The sequence below is a fragment of the Epinephelus moara genome, chromosome 18 (genome assembly GCF_006386435.1).
Source record: "Epinephelus moara isolate mb chromosome 18, YSFRI_EMoa_1.0, whole genome shotgun sequence".
NCBI lineage: Eukaryota > Metazoa > Chordata > Actinopteri > Perciformes > Serranidae > Epinephelus > Epinephelus moara.
In genome coordinates, this window is record NC_065523.1 from 26,497,445 (window position 1) to 26,521,826 (window position 24,382).

At 41.0% G+C, this 24,382-nt stretch overlaps 3 protein-coding genes across 3 annotated transcripts in view; 2 read left to right on the forward strand and 1 right to left on the reverse strand.

Moving 5' to 3' along the window:
• The window catches only part of LOC126405172 (cytoplasmic phosphatidylinositol transfer protein 1-like), an 89,906-nt gene that overhangs the window by 14,459 nt on the left and 51,065 nt on the right, over positions 1-24,382 (reverse strand). Inside the window, exons 2-4 of the mRNA XM_050068760.1 lie at positions 11,922-12,070; positions 7,655-7,743; positions 4,253-4,260 (exon numbers count right to left, since the gene is read on the reverse strand). Of these exons, the coding sequence (XP_049924717.1) occupies positions 4,253-4,260; positions 7,655-7,743; positions 11,922-12,070 (246 nt within the window). The remainder of the gene's footprint in view (positions 1-4,252; positions 4,261-7,654; positions 7,744-11,921; positions 12,071-24,382) is intronic.
• LOC126405164 (H-2 class II histocompatibility antigen, A-Q alpha chain-like) lies at positions 15,599-18,640 on the forward strand. Its single transcript, XM_050068750.1, has 4 exons — positions 15,599-15,701; positions 15,866-16,111; positions 16,237-16,518; positions 16,638-18,640. The coding sequence occupies exons 1-4, from the start codon at positions 15,647-15,649 to the stop codon at positions 16,775-16,777; spliced, it is 723 nt and encodes a 240-aa protein (XP_049924707.1). The 5' UTR covers positions 15,599-15,646; the 3' UTR covers positions 16,778-18,640.
• LOC126405161 (rano class II histocompatibility antigen, A beta chain-like) lies at positions 18,969-21,395 on the forward strand. Its single transcript, XM_050068748.1, has 5 exons — positions 18,969-19,064; positions 19,152-19,418; positions 20,703-20,981; positions 21,075-21,209; positions 21,319-21,395. Exons 1-5 carry the CDS (start codon positions 19,013-19,015, stop codon positions 21,366-21,368), a joined length of 783 nt encoding a protein of 260 aa, XP_049924705.1. The 5' UTR covers positions 18,969-19,012; the 3' UTR covers positions 21,369-21,395.

The following is a 24,382-nucleotide window of genomic DNA, read 5'->3' on the forward strand; positions in this document are numbered from 1 at the left end:
TTTGGGGCGAGAGAGGAGCTCACGGTAGCATCCGCTGCCCGTTGAGAAGAATAAGAATGATACGTGCTCTCACAACAGAGTCTCCAGAAGTCTTCAATAACATCAGAAAAAGTCGCTAGATTTGTCGCTAGTCGCTTTTTTGAAAAAGAGTCGCTAGAGGGGTCTGAAAAGTCGCTAAATATAGCGACAAAGTCGCTAAGTTGGCAACACTGCTGCTGTGAGGCAACAATGCTATCCACGGCAACACATTTGTATTACATTTTATACATTACATTTGTCGTTCAATTGCCATGCATTATTAAACACGTGCAGATAAGTGAACTGCTAGCGCTTGCTAACTTTATTCGCTTGCTAGACATTACCCCCACCAGCTACCTGCTGTGCCAATGTGTATCAAATGATACCAGTGAGATTTTAATGGTCATGTAGTGCAGCAATGGATTTTAAATTAGCAGTACTTGGCATGTATTTTGCATAACATTAGACATTTTGTGATTTTTATCAACATATCATAAACAAAATGGCGGCACGGTGATGCAGTGGTCAGCATTGTCACCTCACAACAAGAGGGTTGGGGGAGCCCTTCTGTGAAGAGTTTGCATGTTCTCCCTGTGTCAGCGTGGGTTTTCTCCAGGTACTCCAGCTTCCTCCCACAGTCCAAAGACATGCAGGTTAATTGGTGACTCTAAATTGTCCGTAGGTGTGAATGTGAGTGTGAATGGTTGTCTGTCTCTATGTGTCAGCCCTGTGATAGTCTGGCGTCCTGTCCAGGGTGTACCCTGCCTCTCGCCCAATGTCAGCTGGGATAGGCTCCAGCCCCCCCCCCCACGTCACCTAAGAGGATAAGTAGTTACGGAAAATGAATGAATGAATGAATTTTAAACAATAGCCAAAATAATGTATATTCAAAACTTTTCCAAAACATTCTGTTAATTCCAAAGGAATTCCAGGCCTGGAATTTTTCTAGTTTCATAACTTCCTGTAAGGCTGTTAAAGAGATACTTTGCTGCTTTCCAACCAGCTTTGTATCATAACAGTGTTAGTTATGTGTAAATGAACTGTGGTAAACTTCCCTCCATCTTGTCAGCACCCAGATCTCCCTGTTCTTTCGCCAGTGAAAATTGTAGCATCTGGCAAGCTTTTGCTGGCTCTAGGGCTGTTGCCCGACCTACAGATTGCACTTCTGCATTTTTGTATGCCCACCACCATGGACACAGAGTATAGAGGTGCACTGTTCTGGCTGTGATACAAGAACTGTAATAAAGATCATTTGTTGCCACCTGGCCACCATATTGATTTTTTGGATAATAAACTCACATTACCCACCAGTGGTAGCGTTGATTGGTCTGTTGTGGTGCACTGCATTCTGGTATATGCAGATTTTTTTTTACCTCTTGAGCAAAAAAAATGCCACAGTCCTTTTAGTCTTTTTTTCTGATCATATAATACCAATTTATTTATTAAGTATTTGCATCTTTCTACTGCATACATAGTCCAGTTTTGTAAATTGACCATCTTTCCAGCAGTGAAATACTTAAAGTGACCTTCCTCAAACATCTGACATCTCAGGGGAAACAATCTGCCTTTGCTGATTTTATTCATGCTTCATTGATGTTTCCTTGCTGCCTCAGACATAAGGTGGGCAGGCTAATGTTCCTCTAATGTCCCAGAGCAAATCATTAATGCTTTTTCTCAGCGACAGTCAGTTAAACAGTTATACTGTTGAGAGCTTTGGGGTTTCTCAATGTTTTTAGAAGAAAATTTAGCTTGATTAGCTGATATAGACAGACGGATCGGATCGGAGTGGCAGGGATGCAGGTTTTCTGTGAAATAAGGTCTGAGCTGTAGGGTAAAGCTCCTATGAGGCGATTTTACATGTACGGCCTTCATCTATGGCTCAGATCTCTAGAGTAGTAAGTGAAATGATCTGATCTCAGATACAAGATGCCAGAATAACTGGCCTTTGCAGGTTGTCTTTTTTATCTTAAGGACATGGTGAGGCAGCCCACGTACGTTTCTACAAACCACAAATACATAGCAATGTTATGTTTTAACTGCTTTTCATGGCACTATCCTGGCAGGAAATGATGTCCAGTAGAAAACACTTTTTGCGGCACTTTCCCCGCCAATAGGTCGATACAAAACACCCATTTGGAGCCTAAAAAGTTGATGGAAACACATCGATGGCTCACTATAACACAACCAGTTTTGGTGGTTGTTGGTGACAAACACTGGTCTGCTGCAGTCTGCAACTTGACAGCTGTCTTGCCTTCCACCATCCCCTCCACCTCCTGATGACAAAGTCAGCTCATATATCACGTCACTTAAGAAATCTTGATATAATATGTATTAAACCTGCAAATGTAATGTATTTGTAGTTTGCAGAAACATACAATGCCAACATTTTCTTCTGGTGACTAGGCTTGGTGAGGAGCTCAGATATCTACATGTAGAAGGAGCTTAGAGTAGAACTGTTGATCCTTTGCTTTAAACACAGAGTCAGTTCATCAGGATTCTGATCAGGATTCATCCTGGATGCCTCCCTACAGAGTTATCCTGGGCATATTCAACTGGGACGTGACCCCAGGGCAGACGCACAACACACTGGAGTAAATACATATAGTAATTGGCCTGGGAGCACCTTGAGATTCTTAAGGAAGAGCTGGAGGAGAAGAAAGTCTACAATGCCTCGCCTGCCACCACAGTGACTCTGACTTGACCTTTACTTAATTAACTGTACATAATTATGTACAACAGACAAAAATCATAGGTGAAGTAAGGATAAAGAGAAAACATTGTGTTTGGATTTAATTGAGGTTTCAGATCACACTGTGGTCTTTGACTGATTTGAAATCACATTTACTTTAAAGATCGGATTGTTGTCGTTAAATGTCACTGCATGAGAAATACTAAAATCTGAGATATTGCTTGGATTAGACCGTATTTGCCGTGAGAACAATCTGATGAATGAAGGTCAGAATAACGTCACTGACACGTGCACAAGTCTCTCTCAATGCATGCACATACACACACCAGCCTGTTTTCATTCCCAGGTCGTCAAATACTGATGTTTTGTTACAGCATGTGATGTCAATGCCAAAGGTACCCTTTAGCATCTTTATGAGACGTGTTGGGCTTTCAGCTAACTCCAATGTAAACCCATCCAAGGCAATACTTGACGTTGAGAGGAAGGGAGTCAGTATTTGATGAACTGGGAATGAGAGCGGGTTCGCACCAAGAGCTGTGACATCATGATGGGGATTAGGGGGTTTCTATGTGTTGGTTGTAGTTGTAGTCTATGTAAGTTCTCTCTTTGTTTAATTTGGTCTCATCAGCCAGTATGTATGTTGCCCCATTGTTTCATTCTGTTGGGTCTGTTTGTTGAGTTACCATCTAGTTTTATGAGCCTTATTTTTCAGTAAAGTTATGTTTTGTTGACCCCTATAACTCAAATCCTGCTATCTTTCATCATTTGCTTTGTGAAATGTATTTTCTGGGGAAAATAAACTCACGTTTTTTTACTTAAAACCTGTGTTTTTGTGCTTTGACTGCTTGGTCCATGGCATTCACACAGCGGCCTGTCATCCCAAGGTCGTCAAATACCGACGTTTTGTCACAGCATGCGATGTCAATGCTAAAGGTGTCCTCGAGCATCTTTTTGAGACATGCTGGGCTGTCAGCTAACTCCAAAAAACCCATCCACGCCAATACTTGACACTAAGAGAAACTGGCATTGGATAAAGTATGAGACGACGTGGGAATGAGAACGGGTTGCACACATACTGATACTACTGTTTATGAAATGGGTTACTTCACTCTATGTAGCCTAAGGTGTAAAACTGCATGCAAACACAGCAACATAAACACAAGCACCATCATCCAAATGTCAATCAGTAATGTAATGTCAAAAGGTTGACCTGTCAGAAGCTGTTCCAAGTAAGGAAAACATGCTGAAGCTATATTGGAGTGTGTGTTTTGTATGTTGCTGTGTACAGATGTGTGGCAGATGGTGCAGCCAGACATTTTGTATGTCACGGGTCAAGGGAACCATATATTTCTGCTGTAGACACTGGACTTTATCAGAAAAGGCACAACACACACATTAGCCATCCCGTGCTTGCAGCATTCAGGAAAGTGTGGCCACTCTCACCTATAACCTCCACCACAAAGATTTATACATCAGCTTTTGGATCGAAGTGTTTTTTTGTATGTGTATTTTGTGTGTGGGTGCAGACACATTGAAAGTACTCACTGTGTATTCTGACCGTATTTCCAGCAGAGGCCATCAGTGTAATGGACAGAAATGGGTGGTGTGCGGCGGGGACAGACAGGCAGAAGGGAACAAAGGAATGAAACGGTATGAGAGGGATAAGAAGAGAAAAAACAGTTTAGTTCAAAATGGAAAAAGGACCATTAAGCCTCTGCAATAGCACTTCTGTTACAGTGAAAGCACAGAGTGAGGAGCCCATTTTGTCTCATTTAAAAAAATGTATTAGTCACATGTATTAGTCACATGGACACACTGTACATACAAGAGACCTACATGTCCCTGCGCCACTGCCACCATGTTGTTTCTTAAGCTGCAGTTCTCCCAGTTATTGAAAATTCAACCAAAGCAATAAATAAAGCAACGTTATATCTGCAGACTGATATCAGTATTTTTAGTGGCATTTAAAGCAGTTCTGCTTCAGCTAAAAGTCTGTTACACATTCAAAGGTAGCTGACAGACTGTGAAGATGACACTTTAAATGAAACACTTCACGGGTATCCGTCTACACAACACATTTTAAGATGACTTCAAAACATCTGTCTGGCACACTCAAAAACACCACTTATAGAGTCAGGTGTATTCAGTGAGCCACAATGACAGAAATATGCTTTTGAAAAGCTGCTAATAACAGGGGCGACTATATCTTATGCAGCACATCACACGAACTTCTCAACCTAATTGCCAGAAAAGTTTGAGTTTGAACGATGCTGCGCTTTAGCCAATCACAATGGAGGGGGCGTGACCAAGACGTGCAGATGTCCCCAGGAAATGTGTACCTACAGAAACAGCAAGCTCCGCGTCCATGGCAACCGCTCCACCCAAAACGCCGTCGCGTCAATGTGAAAAAAAAAATAAAAATTTCCAGCAGATGTCTGAGTTACAACTGAGCTAACTGGAGTAGTTTCATGTCGTATCCAACAACGGGAGGCTTTTAGCAGATGATGTCCTGATGTTAGCTTTGCTGCTGCTGTTAGCTATCCCTGTCAGCTGCAGCCACTGATGCTTTCTAGACATCATGATTTCCCATAACTGAATAAATACCACACATAGCAACACAATACTGTTTTGCTAGCTCAATCATGATGTAAGTAAGATATCCGCTGGAAAAAATATTTTATTCATGGACCGTTTATTGAGTTATTACCTTATTTTTATCCAGTCTGTGTTTATTACAGACACCACTAACGGCTAACGTTAACAGCTAACGGTTAGCCCAGCTAATCTACGATGTTATTATTGTTATTATTTACAAAACGTGCACACAGAAATAGTAACGTTTGTTCAATCATTGTGTTTATAGACTTAACAAACATCAGATTAGTCTATACGGTGATATAGTGACGTGAAAAATGTGATATATAGCTAAACTCTGCTGGTTTTCTACCCGAAGTATTTGTAAACAACACGGCGATTCCCTGGGGGCACCGCCGGAAGTGAAGGGCGTGAGCGATCGCCGAGGCCCCGGGCTGTGCCTCGGCGAGGCAAAGGAAGAAAAAAAAAGTTTTTTTTTTTTTTTTTGTTACCGATGGATTTCCAGATTGACTGATAACTAACTGGTTCATTTTTAAGGAAAAAAATCCAAAATGGTGTAAATTACAACGGGCCTTTCCTTTTAGTCTAGCATTGCATTTTTTGTAATGTAATGTCCGACTATTTTCTATTCTTTTGGCTTTGCTGACAGACGTGTCCTCTGTGGCCAACTACCCACACATCCGTCTCCACTAGTTAGCTAACGTTAGCTTTGGCTGCCCTGCACTGCACACCATCCAGGTGGGGTGGGAGCTTGCTAGGTAGCTAGTTTATTTTCCTGTGTAGGCTTCATGTCATACTCAAGCTCCTGCTGTACCCTGAATTGAAATGTCCCTTTTAAATGTAACAGAAGCAAAATAGTGCATATTATTAAGAACAGCATGCTTCCTCAGACGCCCCAAACAAACATCGAGAGGATGTTTTAAACTTCATGTCTGGCCTTCCACTTCACTGTTTATCTTTCAATTCAACCTGCCCGTCCTCTCCCTACACTTTCATCGTCTCTCTTGACCTCTGTCCCTCTGTCCCTCCCTCCCATCTGCTCATTGTATATTGCTTCCATATCCCTTTGCCCTCCAAATGATCCCACATAATGGCTGCCAGCAGGTGAACAGAGCCATGTTTGCAGAGGGCTGCAGAAAATGGGAGTTGTTGTGTGTTTATGTTGTTCTGGTAAAAATCAGCAAAAAGCCATGCTCTCGCAGAGACAGAGATCTTTAATAAAAGAGACAGTGGATGTCTAGTTTTTAAAACGATGCTAATTTTTGTAGGCTGTAGGGGGATATACTGGAAATGAGTATGGTTTATTTCGTGTAGAATCACTTGAAAATAAGGATCGTCATGTTTTTGTTACCTTAGAACGAGCCGTTTGTATCGACATAGGGAGCGAGTGCCCATCCACTGAGATCGCCATGTTGCACCACTATGTTTCTACATTAGGCCAAGAACGGACATACCAAACACTGGCTCTAGATAGGACCATTCGCGTTTTCACGTTTTTTGCCTCACCACCGTAGTTAGCAGCCCCTCCTCGGGGAGAGTGTTGGAAAAACACAGATTTTTAAAATATTTTTATTTAGTGTTTTTACAGGTTTAAATCACCGGGTCCATTTGTTTTAGAGAGAAAGAGACCTCTGCGGATAATCTGGCTCCTGCTAAAAACCTCATGAATGATGAAAACTGAAGTAATTCAAACTGGGAGAAGTTTCAGCTGTTGTAATATGCAGTCTTCACCACTAGATGCTACTAAATCCTCCGCAATTGTACACACTGCTCCTTTATTACAATGTTCTAGAGGTAATAATGGTGGAACAAATGTGCTTGATCGACAATATACACTCATTCAGAATACACATTCAGGAAATAGCATGTTTCATTGAAGCACATTCTCGGAACCCATCGGCTGTATTCGGCATCTGACTTCCGGCAGACGGTGATACAGCCTCTGGGGGCAGACCCCCGATTTTTTGGCATTCTGGTTTGAGGAGGTGAATTTCCGTTTCCGATTTCCGTTTATATATAAGTAAATATGATGGGGAACTGCCTATTGGTTCGACATCCCATTGGTTTGACATCCCATTGTTCCAACCATATTAAACTTATTGTTCCTAAGTCCGTTCCGAAACCATCATGATGCCCTGTGGTTAAGGTCTGGTTAGGTTTAGGCACAAAAACCACTTGGTTAGGGTCAGGAAAAGATCATGGTGTGGGTTAAAATGAAAAAGAAAGTGACAAACACATAAGCCGTGAGCCTGCTCCGCCTCAAGCTGGTCGCGGAGCACCATACGGGTTTGCCTACAGACTCCACATTCACTGAATGTAGAGTCTGTTTATAGAGACTAATTGAAGCATTACCTGTGATAGTGTACGGGTAATAGTTCCAAGCCTTCTCCGTGACATAGAAGATTTTAGGGACCACTGCTCTGGCCCAGCTGGGCAGCTTGCTGAAACACAGAGAAAGCAGAGTGGATGGATTGTAAACTGAAGGAGAAGAAGAAAAAGTCAGAGGACTAATGATGCAAATAGCTTGTGTGCTGCACAGTCAAAGTATCCCTCTTTAAAAGTTGCTCCACTCTTTTCCTCCCTTCGCCCCAAAAAAGCAATGACAAGCATCCAGCTGTTTGGAGCCGTAATGGAGGCCATACAAGGCAGCCATGACAGCCCCTGGGGAAGTTGATTACACTGATTATACGCTCCACCCTGCAGTGGAGTTTCACTGGAGCTTGCAGCGTGATAGATACGGAGAGGGACACGGAGGGCGGAAAGTACAGGCAACCAGCTATTACTCAGCACAAATTGATCCTAAATATGGGCAGTTGCAGCCAAGCAGCCCGGCGTTTTATTAGGGCGTCCAATCACAATGCAAACGATTACTGAGGAAGGGCAACAACAGGGACCAAACTTTGCTCAGCCGGTGGGAGATTGCTGAGCCAAGGATTTGAAAGATGCATGAATTCACAGGTGAAGTGAGCCGATTTATATTTGAAACTTTTAAACTTTTAACAATGGAGCAATCCTGACTCGCAAGCTATAAAAAGTGAGTCTCATTACTGAGTCCCATCAGAAACTTCACTGCAGCCCAGAACACAGCTGGTTCACATCTCTGACTGATTATCATCTAATCAAACAAGGCAAAAAGCACCGTAATTGGACACAAAGCCATCATTAAGCTGTACCACATTTCACTCCCTTTTAAACCAGCCAATGATTATTTTAACTCCCACATTATCACCCTCTTCCCTTCTTGTATGCGCCTTGCAGCTGTAATTTAATGTGGAGATTACACTGAGAGTCTGTACAGACCACTGGGACACAAGACAGACAGTTCCCTCTCCAGTGGACTGTCAAACAGCCAGGGAAGTGTGCAGACACAGCAGACTGGTCACATGTCCTCACACTGCCTTAACTACAAGTGGCACACTCACACACACACACTGACACACACACACACACAACTGCACAGATTGCAGCTATAGCGTTGTAACAGGTGGTTTGTGGGTGGAGAGAGGCAGGCGCGGCGTCCGACAGTGACTGCTCAAATTATCCATCTCTTACAGGGACCTCATCTGTCTCTGCCCACACACAGTAACACACACACACCAACACACACATTCACACACACTAAACCTTCCTAGGTCTGAGTTTGTCAATGACACTTCACATTTCCCAAAGGGCCACTTACTTGTCACGTCTGACCACAAAGCCTTCCTCTCTCTGCCTCTCACTTTGTTATTCTCCATGAGGCTCTCTCCTCATCTCTGTCTCATTGTCTCCCTTTTGGGAATGAGTGGGCCAGTTGTTTGTGACAGTATTTGATTCTGATCAGTGTGGACTTCAGCGCATCAGTCATATCATCGTCGTACATTGGTCTTAAGTTTGAGCATTAAAAGAATAAATATGAGTGGAAAAATTGGGGGCAAGAACACCAAAGTGCCCATCAAAAGGATAGATTACATTATTGCTCTATAGCCATGTAACACAAAAATTAGTGAGCACCACAAATGGCCAAATAGATTTAAAGGAATATTTCAACCACAAAATGATCATTTGCGTATCAATTACTCATTCCCTGTGAAGTTGAAAGTTGTGAAGAACACTTTGTTTTTCTCACATGCCGCCACAGTGAATCCAAATACTGAGAAAATTCTCTTACTAGCTGCCGCGTTTAACAACAGCAAACCTTTATCAAAACATCTGTTTACAAATTCTCACACAACTCGTGCACTCGTGTAATCCCAAGTCACATTTATCCAGTTGTATGCTCAGTACTTCCCAAACACATGCAATTTCACTAAAACCTTACAGTTTATATCAGTGCAGCATATACAGTGTCATGCACAGATGAATAGCGCACCTGGGGAAACACGTGCACTTGAACTCTGCTCACTGGGACGCAAGAGCAGAGTTCAAACGCACACGCTTGCTGTATGCGAAATTGTTTTAAAATGCAAGGTTTTAGTGTAAATGCATGTGTTTTGGAGGTACGACTAGATAAATGAGACTTGGATTATGCTGCACGAGTTAATTCATCATCATTAATTCTGATTCATCAATAATTTTCTCATTTTTTGGATTTTTCGTTCACTTTGGAGGCATCCAAGTTGTCTTCACAAATTCAGTGTAACATGGGGTAAACAAATGATAAAACAATGGATCGTTTTGTGGGTCAGGTTTCTTGTGAAGGCCTATCTTTCGTCATGGCTTCTGCTTCTGATTTAACACCACGTCTCCATACATTACTAATATCTCTTTTGTCTCTTGCGCTGCTTTTGGTGTAAGCAGAGCTGAGTTTTCTGTCTGACTGTGTGACAGTCCTTGTAAAACACCACTAACACCACCATTAACTATAGTCCCGTTTCCACCGAGCACTACGGTACGGTAAGGTTCAGTCTGGTCACTTTTTTTCTATTTCCACTGTGAAAAGTTGTGGATGGTACCAATAGAACCGTTCTGTACCGTCCCCATTTTTGCATCCCCCTCTGTTGGGGTACCTAGCACACAGATCTGGTACTAGAAGGTGACTTTTAAGATCAAGATGAGAACATTTCCTTGTAATGTTACTCAATGCATGAGTTGACGACGTAATTCAACATCAACATACCTTAAATTTCACTGTGACAACTGTGACCATCACTTTAGTTTTTATTCGACATACACTTTTAGTGATGAGTGGATCTTCAAGCATTTGTATATATATTAATTGCAACCGGTATATCCTAATCCTCACTCAGAGAGAAAAAAAAAAAACATTGCCGAGTGTCGTTCCTGTGGCCTATAACAATACTTAACCCCTGAGCTTGCCTTAGAAGGACTACATGCACAAACCCACTATTTCTAAATATCCCATGGAGAAAGACTCACACTGCAGCCTGTTTAAATTTGTTCTGAAAACGTTGGTGAGCAACGTCGTTCTGTGGACGATAAATGAGGTGCAGACTGATAAAGGAGGAAATACAGTGAGTGCTGGACGGAGCAGTGAGTGACAACAACCCTGCCCACACTTAAGAGTACTGTTTGCGGTGGAAAGCGGACCTAGGGTGTAGGTGCCACGTCTGAAGGGTTACTTTTGGTTCCAAAGGTACCATACCGAAAGTGTTTGGTGGAAACAGGGCTTATGACCTCAGTAATAACATTTCAGACAGTGGCATTAAAACCTGTGCATTATGAGCTACAGATGGACATTATGGCAGAGCTGTTGTATTGGACCACATTAAATTTTACAGGTTGTACCTGATAAAGTATCCACTTCATGTTTCAGTTAACTCAGAGCTTTAAAATTCTTCTCCATCTCATCCATTCTGTTTGTTTACTTCTCATCCTTTGCAATCATTATAGATTGCAAAAAAGAAGTGAAATCAATGAGGTGCTGAGCCGCGCTTTCACCTTGATTCACCTCATCATTGCACACAGTGAAAGGTCCAAGTGTGGTCCGATATTTTGTACAAATGTACTGTAATGTTGTTGTTTTTTCGGCTGTAATGCTGCACAGGAGAAAATGATGCAGGTTTGTGATGAGGGGTCGCAATCAGAGCAAATTTCAGACCGCACACTGCAGCTAATTCAAGTGTAATCTACATAACAGAAAATCAAATACTCAGTTTCACGCTTATCAAGTTTAACAAAGCCCACTACCAGCTCTGAGCTGTAAAGGAGGCTTGAGGAGAGATGAAAAGGTACATCTGCTATACTGCGCCCTTGCTTGTTCCTGAAACACATCAACGCTTAGTGCAGCTTGAAAGGACTAGATATTTAAAATTAGCATATGTTAATGATCATCATGTCCCATATGAGACTATACATACTATTTATTTGAATAAGGCAGCCTACAGATGCTGTGCGTAACCAATGGCTACTCTACAGTCTTAACAGTAGGGACTGCGGCTACACTGAAAGTAGGAGACGCCTCTGCAGTGAGAAACTGTCACATCATCTTTTCTTTGTCAAATCCTTCCTGACAGCTTTAGCAGCTATGACATATTAGAGGAACATTAAGTCTTCAGCAGCATATGTGGGCTTGTCCTTTTGGGGTCAGTGGGGTATAATAGAAACCACGCGTTTATACGCAGTGTAAATAACTTAATTAAATCGAACATATGTTACATGACAAGAGGAATACACTTACTTGTTGAGGTAGATTCGTTTCTCAGTGAACTGGCCTGATCCGTGCTCGGGGTCGTTATATGGCTCGTTCTGGACCACCTCCACCCCCTCCCCACGTTCACTCTGTTCGTGACTGTGTTTACTGATCATATACAGCTGGCCAATCCGATACTACAAGACAGACACAAACAAACAGAGAAGCTTCATATTAGATTGATTGTTTTATTACATCTTGTGAGACAATTAACGCCAGAGGAGGAGGAGAAGGAGGAGGTCAACCTGCTATTGTTATAGCAACAAACTGTCCTACGCATTTGGAGTACAATTCTGAATGGAAACAACGTGCTCTTTGCTCGAGGTCCAACAGCTGACTCAACAGTATAATTTTATAGCAGTCGTAAAAATAAACACAGAAGGGAAAATACCAGGATTACTATCACTGCATGGTCCTGACACCTGGGGACAGTCCCCACAGTGAAAGAAAGCTAAAAGTATTACGAGCTGTCTGCAGCATAGTGACAAAGGCATCATTTCAGGTCAGGACCACGCAGTACAACAATAGTAACAGCAGCCAGCGAGGTGACCGTATGCCACGGCCCCTTGCGGCTCATCGGTCAACACCCACATCTTTCACTCAGCACTGACTGACCCACTTGGCCGAATGACAATGTCACTTTTGGTCGCCTTGACAGGCCGGATCGGGGCGTCACACTGCAACTATTTTCCATACATTTGGAAAACGACAAGCGTTAGAGTGAGAGTGCTCCAGGACAGAGATTTCCGACTGCTTGTAGGCCTATTTCCGGGCCGGGAGAAATCGATACGGCCCTGATGGTGACTTATGCCACTCTGTTGGAATGCCAAGGGGTCATGTAGGACTCAACCGCCACACACACAAACAGAGGTCCAACCAAGGATAGCTGTGTTAAGCTAATGGAAAAAAAGGACAAGGACCGCCTGGGATGTTGACTTGTGACTTTACATCCAGCCACAAAAAGCAAGGAATGGAGAGAAGAGAAATGTGATCGTGAAGTGGAAAAAAGCAGAGCCAACGTGTACCAGTAAACAAGCTCAGTGTGTACCTTCTTATATCGCAATGCCAAATTTTTCCATCTGCCAGCCACGGGAGAAAAAGCAAAAGGCTGAGACAGAGTCCGCCCAGCTGGAATGTTGATGGCCGTGTGTTTCTGACTGAACAGCTGTTGGAGTCTGGCATCATTTTTCCGCCACAATGACACAGTTACAGGCCAGGCATAATTGAAGAGGATCCTCTGTTTAGTCACACACGACACACACGACACACGTACAAAGCACTGTGGCAGTGAATCTGTCAGAATTAGTGATTTGTCCAGATACAACAACAACAGGGAATGAAAATGGGCTTCATCTCTACAACTTGAAGCCACTCTAATCAATACTGCTACTATTGGTCTATATAAGAGGCAGCAGACAAAGTAGGTGACTAGCTGGTGAACAATGTGGAGCATTTAGCAGCGAAAGAGCCAGATATTTCCCAGAGGAGTTGGTGAGCACAAACAAAATGAAGTGAGAGCGAACACAAAAACGACTCTAAATGAATACTAATGCTTCTCCGTGTCTATTGGATGTGTTAATAAGCAACTGTTGCCAACATGTTCTCCATATTAACTTGATATACAGGAATAATGTCCAACAAGTCTTGCAGGACCTCCTCTGCTGTTTAGCATCAGGGTCCTGCATTACATTGTCAGGGTTTATATCGCAGTAATGACCCTCTAACTGTACATTATCCCGCTTATTACAGGGCTACTTCCTGTGGTAATCCAAAATATGACAAAATATTGATTTAAAAATGATTTTATTGATTTAAAGGGGACCTATTATGCTTTGCTGTTTGCTGTTTTGTGTCTTATAAATAGTGTAACAATGAAGGATGTTCATATTAAAAATAGCCAAAGTTTCAAATAATGAGATAAAATATCTGCAAATGCAAAACAGTCATCTGCTCAAGACATGCTACTACAAAAGGTTTACATTAGGTAACCACACTGCTACATGTAGCTACATGCTAACATCTGGGAAATGTGTACACTTGGTTGCCGAAGTTGTTAATTTCTCTTTGATTTTGGATCATATTTTGGTTGGAACAGTAGAGTCGTTTCCTGGCTACAATACAGATGCAGAGACGCTGAGATATGGAGCCTGAATCGGTGACTAATCAGAGCTTTTTTGGGGGTGTGTGGGACAGGTGCTGAACGGAGCATTTCAGACTGATGGCGAACACCAGACCCACGGGAAGTGCACCAGACTTTAAAGCCAATTTTTGTATTGGCCAAACACTGGAATAGGAACTTCCAAGTCTGTCAGGTGATGCCATTAGGCCCCCCCAAAAAAAACCTTCCATAGACTTACATTGTGAAAGAGAAGTATGTAGATCAGTGGAAACATTTTTTGGAGATTCAGTGAATCAGTGATGTCAATGTGTTAGTAATGTATCGTAAGACAGTAAGAAGTGAGAAAGGAAAGAAGAAAACAAAAATTAAATAAAATACAATTTGACAGAAATTAACAAGTAATGATAGCTGGGATGGAAGTTCAGTAGATGTGTTAATGACTATATGTATGTTTGTGTACGTGTGTGTGTTTGTAAATGGAGTGTATGAGAAGTTGAGAAAAAAAAACAAAAACAAAAAAAAGAGCAAGTAAATTAACACAATTAACAAATGATTAAATAGTAACAAAAGAAAGTTGATGTAGATGAGAGTTGATGATGTTCAAAACCATTAATTTGTTTGATTTGATACAATGACAGTGAATTATAAAGCTGTAACAACCATAATAATAAAACTGAGAGAAAACAAACAAACAAACAAAAAAAAACAATGTTATGAATGCTTCCCTAACCAAAATCTGTTATTCAGTGATGATGGAAGTGACAGTGATAATAAACATATTATAAACAAAATAATAAAATGTAATATAATATAAGGAGAAAGGTGTGTGGATGCTGGTGTGCATGTGTGTTGTGGGTGGGTGGTGCACAGGCAAAAAGAGCTGGTCAGTGGGGAGGTGGAACTGGGGTGGGGACTTGTTTTTGGATTGAAGCAGATTTCCAGTCATATGTATTCAATTAGTGATGGAGATTTTGTGCCTTGTTTCCCAGTTCATGAGAATAGTTTTCTTGGCGATGGTTAGGGCAATGGAGAGTAGTCTGCTTGGTGTATTGTTGAGGTTTGTGGTGGATATGTCGCCAAGTAAGCAGAGAGAGGGGGAGAGTGGGATGTGAGAGGTTGTCGGTGATGTCCTGCCAGAATTGTTTAATGGGTGTGCAGTTCCATGTGGCATGCATATAGCTATCTGTGGTGTTTTGTATGCAGTGTGGACAGATATCTGTGTCTATAAAACCCATTTTAAACATTCTTTCTCCTGTGTAGTGTACCCTGTGAATAACTTTGTATTGAATGAGGTTTTGTAAAGCCAGATAAAATAAATCTATCCTGAATGTGGTATATCAATTAAGTATATATGTAGATAGATAGATAGATAGATAGATATAAACTGTGTGTGTGTGTGTGTGTGTGTGTGTGTGTGTGTGTGTGTGTGTGTGAATCACATGATTTCAGAGAAACGGGGCCTCATTTGCCTGAAATCACATGATATCCTGAAAAACGATACAGGCTTCCACATGGGCTTCATTTAGACACGCCCCCCTTGCTCAGCACAGGCCTCTGGACTTTAGTATCAGATGTTAACATCTCTAATGAAGACATGTACTTCAAAATTATACTGATTTTCTCAGGAGCAGTTTCCATCTATGCTCAAAGTAAGTATGGCTACTTCCTTATGACTGTTACTGTTGAATCTGTAGAAAAAAAGAAACCAAAATGACACGTTATTTGTAAAATCTGTTGATGATTTTGTCACTAATATATATTGTATAAACAGGCTTTTATTCTGAGTTGATGTGTGATTGATGCATTTTCCTAGGAAGTCATGAACTTTGTCACAATTATGGCTGCTATGAGTCGAGTGATACTCAACTCTGTGTGACACTGGATGGTGATGATGTCTACTACGCTGACTTTAAAGAAAAGGGTCTTGTTTGGGAAAGCAGAATCCCTTCAATGTTCCACTCTCCCTGGGCTTACAAATATGCCAAACTTTACAGACAAAGCTGCAGATATGATTTGCTCAAATGGAAACCAGACACGTCTGCTGCAACAAAGACCAAAGGTAAGATATATTCATTGATGTTATGTTGACTGTCTGCTTTTGGCAAAGATACTGTATCCATTTAGCACAGGGTTGTTGATAGACCATTGAACGTAGACTAAATGATGTGTTAATTTAACCCTCAGAGACACCAGAAATCCTCATCTACCCCAGAGATGAAGTGATAGAAGGAGAAGAGAATACACTCATCTGCTTCATCAACCATTTCTTCCCTCCCTCCATCAACATAAAGTGGACCAAGAATGATGTAGAAGTAACAATGGAAGATGCTTTCAACAAATGCTTACCCAATCCTGATGGGACGTATCATGTTTTGTCCAACCTGAACTTTGTCCCAAAGGAAGGAGACCTCTATGGCTGCACTGTGGAACATGCGTCGCTGGAGAAGCCTCAGACTCAGTTTTGGGGTGAGAACAAAAATGCTCAATGATGTATAGTATCGTAATATTTTTTGACTGGTCTGATAAAGATGGAATGAATAAATTCTGAAGTCACTTTAAAATTTGGGTTCTCCTGTCTTCCCCAGAAACTGACACAGATGAGACGAACATTGGTCCAGATGTCATTTGTGGACTTGGCCTGAGTCTTGGACTTCTTGGAGTTGCTGCAGGAACAATATTTTTTGTGAAAGGAAACGAATATCAGGGCTTCCTTGTGACCCAGTAGTTAAGACCTATAATATATACAGCACTGTTATTTCATCATCCCTGGTTTGTTTCTGGCCATTGACATTTGTTTCATGGTACTTCCAGGGTTTTCCCTGGGTTTTTTCGAGACCAAGGTGGCAAAGGCCTGTGGCGGGGGGCATCTTAACAGCTGTACTTTTAGATACGGTCCCCCCATCTATTAAATATGAAAGGAGGCCCCCACATACTTGAGCTTTACACTGCTGACTTGTATCATCAGAACAGACATGTCCTGTGATTTTCAGCCTTCTATGATCATATTTACCCTTTACAGCAGGCACATCCTGACAGCTGAGAATATTACTATCAGGTATTGTCCCCCCTCTATTAAATATGAAAGGACACTGAAAATCACAGGACATGTCTGTTCTGATGATACAAGGCAGCGGTCCTGAAATGTGCATTTCTCTTCTATAATACACATTCTACATCTCGGAGGTGACATCCTTCCACATATGGGCTTCCTTCGCCTTTCAAATGGGGCAGAGCTCCGTGGGATCTGACACACAACACTGGAGGGAGAAGCACGTCCATGGAGCTGTGCGCCGGACGAAAGAACAAGCACGTTGCACCGAATGCGCGCCGCTATGGCGTCGCTTTGGGTTGTGAGCGGCAATAACGCAGGTCTACATTAAAAGTAATGGGTTTGTGTGTGCAAAAGACGCTACATCTGAACGCCCCCATGCACACACATGCTTTAACCAAGGCGGCGGCCAAAATCACCCAGGCGGCCCGCCTTTGTCTTAGATAGTCAGGGAAAACCCTGACTTCCACCTTTCTCTGCTCCTTTGTTTCCTGACACCTCTCAACTGTCTACTTTGAGTAAAGGCCAAGATGCCTGCTCAAAAAAAGGAAATGTATGCATATGAGTCAAGCTGAATCACTTTTATATCTGTAATTCATTGACTTTTCAGTAACACTTTCTATGAAGATCACATCTATAATGCCTTATGAGGGCATTTAGAGTGAATTATAATGCATTTATAAGGCTCTATATCTACACTCATTAACACTCACAGTGCTTCCTGATGCACTTTATCACCAGTCATAAAACATTAGAGATGTGTCTTATAATGTATTGTAAGTGTCTTACACAACACTCTGTCACTTCACAGCTGTCCAAAACATGTGGTTTGTGCCAAGCGGACATGGTTGCCAGTATTTTTTCATTATTGCAAGAAATTCCATTGACTCATTCACAAGTCAAAAGTGTGTTTTATTTGAAAGAAACATGCAATATTTTCATCTAAGATAACAGAAAAATAGTAATAATATTACTCCTCACTATATGAAGTGACTGATAACAAGATCTGTACAATGGGTTGTGAAGAAATTCGTCAGGTTTTTATTTTGTAGACAATTGATTTGTATTTATAGCATGATGGGATGACAGCACAATGATGTGTGTGGTATCACTGGAAAGCTCTGGTCCTGCGCTTTCATGTGATATGCGTGGCATTTCTGTGCAACCCTGCATTCGCGAGTATCCATCCATGAGTAATGTGTGTGCAAAGCTGTATGAAAGCTTTGTTATACATCATTTTGGTGTAACTTTATCATTTTTTTTCGCTGTGAAAACATTGGACTACTGTTTCACGTGATATGCGTGGCCTCTCACTATGACGCACGGTTACGGAGAAAATCCATAGAGAAGAACTGGTGTGAATTTGGAAGCACTATGCGTCATTCGGGCCCATAGGGTTTGGTTCACAACACGTTCACAACAATTTAAAAACATAACACATTAACCTGCTTTTCTCAGGGGTATTGTCAAAGAGTTTGTTGAAATTTGTTAAAGATTTGTCGGTCTGAAATATTGTTAGGCCTTAAATAACAGATTTCCCTTGACGTAAAATAAACAATTTGTTTGCACATTTTAATGCTTCATCTTTTTTCTTTTTAATGTCTTGCTTGTGTCTTTCTTTGTATGTTGTGTTGCTGTGTTTGCTTTATTTACTCTAATTTGGATTACAGTTACATAAAACAAACATAGAATTAAAACTGTGATAAGAGGAAGAATACTACTAGTAGTAACAGTACTAGTGTCAGTATCACTTTAATTATGATCATGAATAGGGGGAGTTTCAGCTGAGCAAAGGGGCGGGTGCATTCTTTATTTTGTTGACTTACCAGTGTACTGGTGTTATTTCCCCAGTATCTGGGAACACATATTGCACATCAGAGTAGCTCTGTTCCTGCAGGTTTACTGGAAAACATGCACATTCATAATTTTCTTTTTTGTGTGATTGTGTGCCTTTTCAGTCCAGGTCAGTTACATTACTCTTCTACTTGAATGCATTTACAAAGTTTTAGTGATTGCTTGACATTAATACATTTCTCTCCTTTTATTACAGTTTTCTCAGATGAAGATTTTATACAATTGAAGGCATGTTGTACGTTCAAGGGTCCAGGTCTGAAAGATATAGAATATATTATAGTAAATCGTTTTAACAAGAAAGTAATGATGCAGTACAACAGCACAAGAGGCAACTGGAAAGGATTCACACCCTTTGCAATTGAAAAAGCAAGCAATTGGAGCCGTGATCCCTATGATGCACGACTGAGAGCGTTTGAAATAAAGATATTTTGTGAAGACAACATAGATCCCGTCCAACAATTAGGTAAGAGCAGTTTTTTTCTTAATATTACTTGATGTACTAAATGGATTTCAGTGTGCTGTGGACAGACTCTCTTCACAGCAGGCAAAGTGTCACATGTCAAAGCAGGAAAAGCAGAGTTACTTTCAGGACCCTCATGTTGTGCATGCTCACTCGCTGACATGGCCTACTATGACACTTAATGGAATGGAGCCATTGTTCAATATTATTTACACCTTTTCTTCCTGCTTAGACGAGTCAAAATGTCTGCCATGAAAAGGGTCTGTTTCATGTGTGTCTTAGAGTATTCAGAATACAAGACTACCAGGATATTTTGCCCATGAACACTATTATATGAGAGAACCATGGAGTTAGAGTAATTTTAATAGCCCTTTTTACATAGATTGTGCTATAAGGCCTCAACAAAGTCCCTTCTTTATGCTGCCTTTGCATTTTTACACAGAACCAATCAACGGTGGCATCGTGTCGTTCCAGTGTGTGATTTTAAACAGTGCGCAGGCATTGCAGAAGCAAAAGAGCCGTGACGAGCGTGACATGTAACACAACGTCAGCCTCTAGTGTGACAAATAACACACGCATCTCTTTATCGCTTTATAAACAATAACAACTGCAAAACCATGGTAATATGTTGGTTGGTGGTTGATCTCATCCTCTGCTCAGATGTTAAGGAGCTCCCAGGCCTCATTGATTTCCCAATTTGCAGATATTTTTGGCTGCTGTACTTCTTCTTTGAGTTAGCTGCTAATTGCTACTAGCTACTTTTTAAATCTCAAAATACACCACTCGTGTGGCCCATGATCCCGTCCCACTGGCGGTCCCTTTTATACATATATTACTACCTCCGATGCTGGTTTAAAGGCGAGACAACTATGTTCCCCCACTCCATGATTGTACCTTTTCTACAGAACAACGAGGCAGCATAACTGCACACATAAAAAAAAGGTTCACAAATGTGTTTCTGAAGAACACGTCTTGTTGTTAATTAAATGTAAATGTCAAAATCCACAACTATTCAGATGTCTCCTTCTGTTTCAGCCAGACACAAACAAGTACAGTAGATTCAAGGTTATGATTTGTGTGATCCAATAGTGTTACATTTGCACAGTCAGCAATTTTTGTGGAGAGATTCATTTATACTTAATTCATGAAAAACGATATTTAGACTGATCTGACTCAATAATTCACAACATAATCATCTGTGATACATGACAGTATATATATCTGACAGAAATAATTTGCTATCTAGAAACAAAAAATTATTATGTAAATTGTTAACTTGTTTCTCAGCTAATCTCACCTCTGCACCCACCATCAAGATAAATTTAGTGAAGCACCCGTCCATGCTTGTGTGCAGTGCCTACAACTTCTATCCAAAACAAATCCGAATGACGTGGTTGCGGAACGGAGAGGAAGTGACCTCAGCTGTCACTTTTTCTGAGGTGATGTCTGATGGGGATTGGTACTATCAGGTTCATTCCTACCTGGTGCACACCCCGACTCGAGGAGAAAGAATGACCTGCATGGTCGAACACCTCACCCTCTCTGAACCAGTGCTTCAGGTCTGGGGTAAGTGAGCCACTGTGATGCAAACTGTACAAAGGCTGAGAAAATAAATGAATAAATGTATAAATGAAAGTGTCTTTCTGTCCACCATTTTAGACCCTCCCCTTCCTGTGACAGAATGGATCAAAATCGTTATGGGAGTGTTTGCTCTGATGCTTGGTTTTGTTATTCTGATCTCTGGGTTCATCTACTACAAGAAAAAGTCTGCCGCACACTTTACTTTTTGCCAAGGTGAGGGCATTAGTTATGAAATTAATTGATTGTAAATGTGATTAATTTTGGTGTAGCGTTATACATTTGCAGCTGCGATAAATAGTTGTTCTTAACCTCATGTTGACAGGACGAGTGTCCATTCCTGTGGAAGACCTCCCTGCAGCTGAAGCTACGTAGCAGTACTGTTGGGACATACCATCCAAGGTGACCTGAATATGGCACTGAAAAATTATAGTGAACAGTTGCAATTTTGTGTATCTCAAGTTTTAGTTCAGCCATTCTTGTCATGGTCACTCTTTTATAATGGATGCGGTGATGGGCATCGCTTTGCAGCTTGTACATAAAGACCACTGAACAGTGTAAATCAGATGGCACACATATGTTTATGTTAGCAGCAGCAGCACCAACAGCTAAAACCAAATGCACTACGTGTGGTGGTGGTTTTATTCCTGCTTGCAGTGTGGTAGTGGACACTAGCTAGTGAAAGCCAGCAACAGCATGAGCAGTAATGTCTTAAAACCTGGGTTGGCATCAGGGACATTGCACTTAGTTGGTTTCAGTCTTATCTTTTAGAGAGAACCTTTGCGGTCACCATAGGTAATCACTCCTCATCTACAGCTCATGTTACCTGTGGTGTACCGCAGGGTTCAATTTTAGATCCTATTTTATTCTCTATTCATATGCGCCCACTTGGTCAGATTATTCAACGCCATCTCTTTTCACTGCTACGTGGATGACACACAGATATACCTCCCGCTGAGACCTGGTGACCCCAAATGCCTAGCTGCTGTTGTTGACTGTATCTGTGATATTAACTGTTGGATGGCACAATATTTTCTACAACTCAACCACTCAAAATCTGAAATCCTCCTGTTCAGTTTCCCTAACTCCATCAGCCTCATCAAAAATCGTATCAGTCCCCTATCCTCAAACGTTAAGCCTACTACCAGAAACCTTGGAGTAATTTTTGATTCAGACTTAAGCTTTCCGCCCCATATCAAAAAAGTTGTACAGTCCTGTTTACATAAGTTAAGAACCATCTCTAAAATAAAACCAATGCTCACTCAGTCATTCATGCGTTCATTTTCCCCCTCAGGTGGGGCCCTTCTGGTCGTTCCAAAGTCGAGGCTTAAAACTAAATGCGACTGAGCTTTTGCCATCAGGGCCCCTCGGCTTTGGAACGACCTGCCTGAGGAGATAAAACTAGCAGAATCAGTATCTTCTTTTAAGTCACTTCTTAAAATGCATTTTTATAGACTTGCTTTTATGTGATGTCATCTCTCTTCTTTTATTATTTATTTTTATTCTTGTTTTTATTTGTTTTATTTATTTTATTGTTTTTATGGTTTCATTGGTATTTACTGTTGTTGTTTTCCCTGCTGTTGCTACTCTGTCTGCCTTTGCTATATTTTCTGTTGTTGCCGTACTGTCTGCTATGTTTGCTATATTTTCTGTTGTTGCCGTACTGTCTGCTATGTTTTCTTTGAATGCTGCTGCTGTTTTTGTCTTCTTCTATTTTTTGAATTGTTGTTGATCATTCTGGTTTTGCTTTGTTTGTCAAAGCACTTTGTAAACGCTGTTTTTAAAAGGTACTATATAAATATTAAATATTATTATTATTATATATTATTATAACAAGTATGGAAATAGTAAAACTAACATGTATTCATTGCTGTATGTTAACGTTCTGAACTGTATGAACAGTCACAAAATAAAGAAGGTCTGAAAACAGCTTATGTTCAGATGTTCTTCGTAGTGTTAAACATAAGAGCAGACTTACTCATTTTAACCATGGTGAGTGGAACATGAAAGGTCGCAGTTTAATTCAAGGCCTGCATGGTTACAGCTACATGATGACACAATTATTCATTCCACCTTGGGGAACAAAGTTAAATATTATAAATTTACAAAAAAGCCTTAATTTGCACATTGTGCATACTACTACTACTACTACTACTACTACTACTACTACTAATACTAATAATAATTGATTTAAACCACAGAGACGCCAGAAGTCATCATCTACCCCAGAGATGGAGTGGTTATAGAGGAAGAGAATACTCTCATTTGCTTCGTCAACCATTTCTTCCCTCCCATCATCAACATAAAGTGGACCAGGAATGATACAGAAATAAAAGTGGAAGATCCTTTCATCAAATGCATACCCAATCCTGATGGGACGTTTTATGTGCTGTCCACACTGGCCTTTATCCCAAAGGACAGAGACATCTACGACTGCACTGTGGAACATGCATCACAGGAGCCTCAGACCAAGTTTTGGGGTGAGAATAAAGAAGCTTAATATTGCTAATTTTCAGTCAATATTTTATTAATATAAGAGTAAGAGTATTTTGGATTTGCCAGTCTCATGTCTCATGTCTTCTGTCTTCTCCAGAGGTGGATACAAGTGTTGGCACAACAGAGACCAGTGTTGGTTCGATCGTCTACTTTGGACTTACCTTGAGTTTTGGACTTGTTGGTGTTGCTACAGAGACATTTTTCTTTGTTAAAGGAAGACAGATTGAATCAAGCTGAAGAAACCCTTTAATTTACTGCATTTATACTGTGTTCTACGATTAAGCAATGGAAAGGGATTTTAACCTTTGACGCACTAATAGGGAAATTTATCAACTGCTTGTTATGACATAGTAGTTTCACTTCCTGTGGTTAGACAGGCAGCTTGAAACAAATAAGACACATTGTCAGTGGTTAGGATGGATTCACTGGAGAAAAAAGAAGAAGAAGTGTGTTCTTCAGAAAATTAAACTCAAACAAAAACAAGCAAATGTGGATGAACTTGGTCTTTGTTTGCTGAACAAAGTTATCATTCACAAGCCATGTAGAGTTCCCCAGATGCATTTTTACAGAGGCAAAACAGTTCCTGTTGGCAACATCATTGCCACGAGATGATCATGTAAGTTTCGAGACAAGTTTTAAAGCAAACAATACTTGTTTGTATATAGTCTTGTGTTAGCATTATCACTGTTTTCCTTTATATTTATATTTATATATAGATTTTCTATGAGTCTGTGGTGGCCAGTGCTATCCTCTATGCTGTTGTGTGCTGGGGCAGCAGGCTGAGGGTGGCGGACGCCAACAGACTCAACAAACTGATCCGCAAGGCCAGTGACGTTGTGGGAATGGAGTGTGACTCTCTGATGGTGGTGTCAGAGAGGAGGATGCTGTCTAAG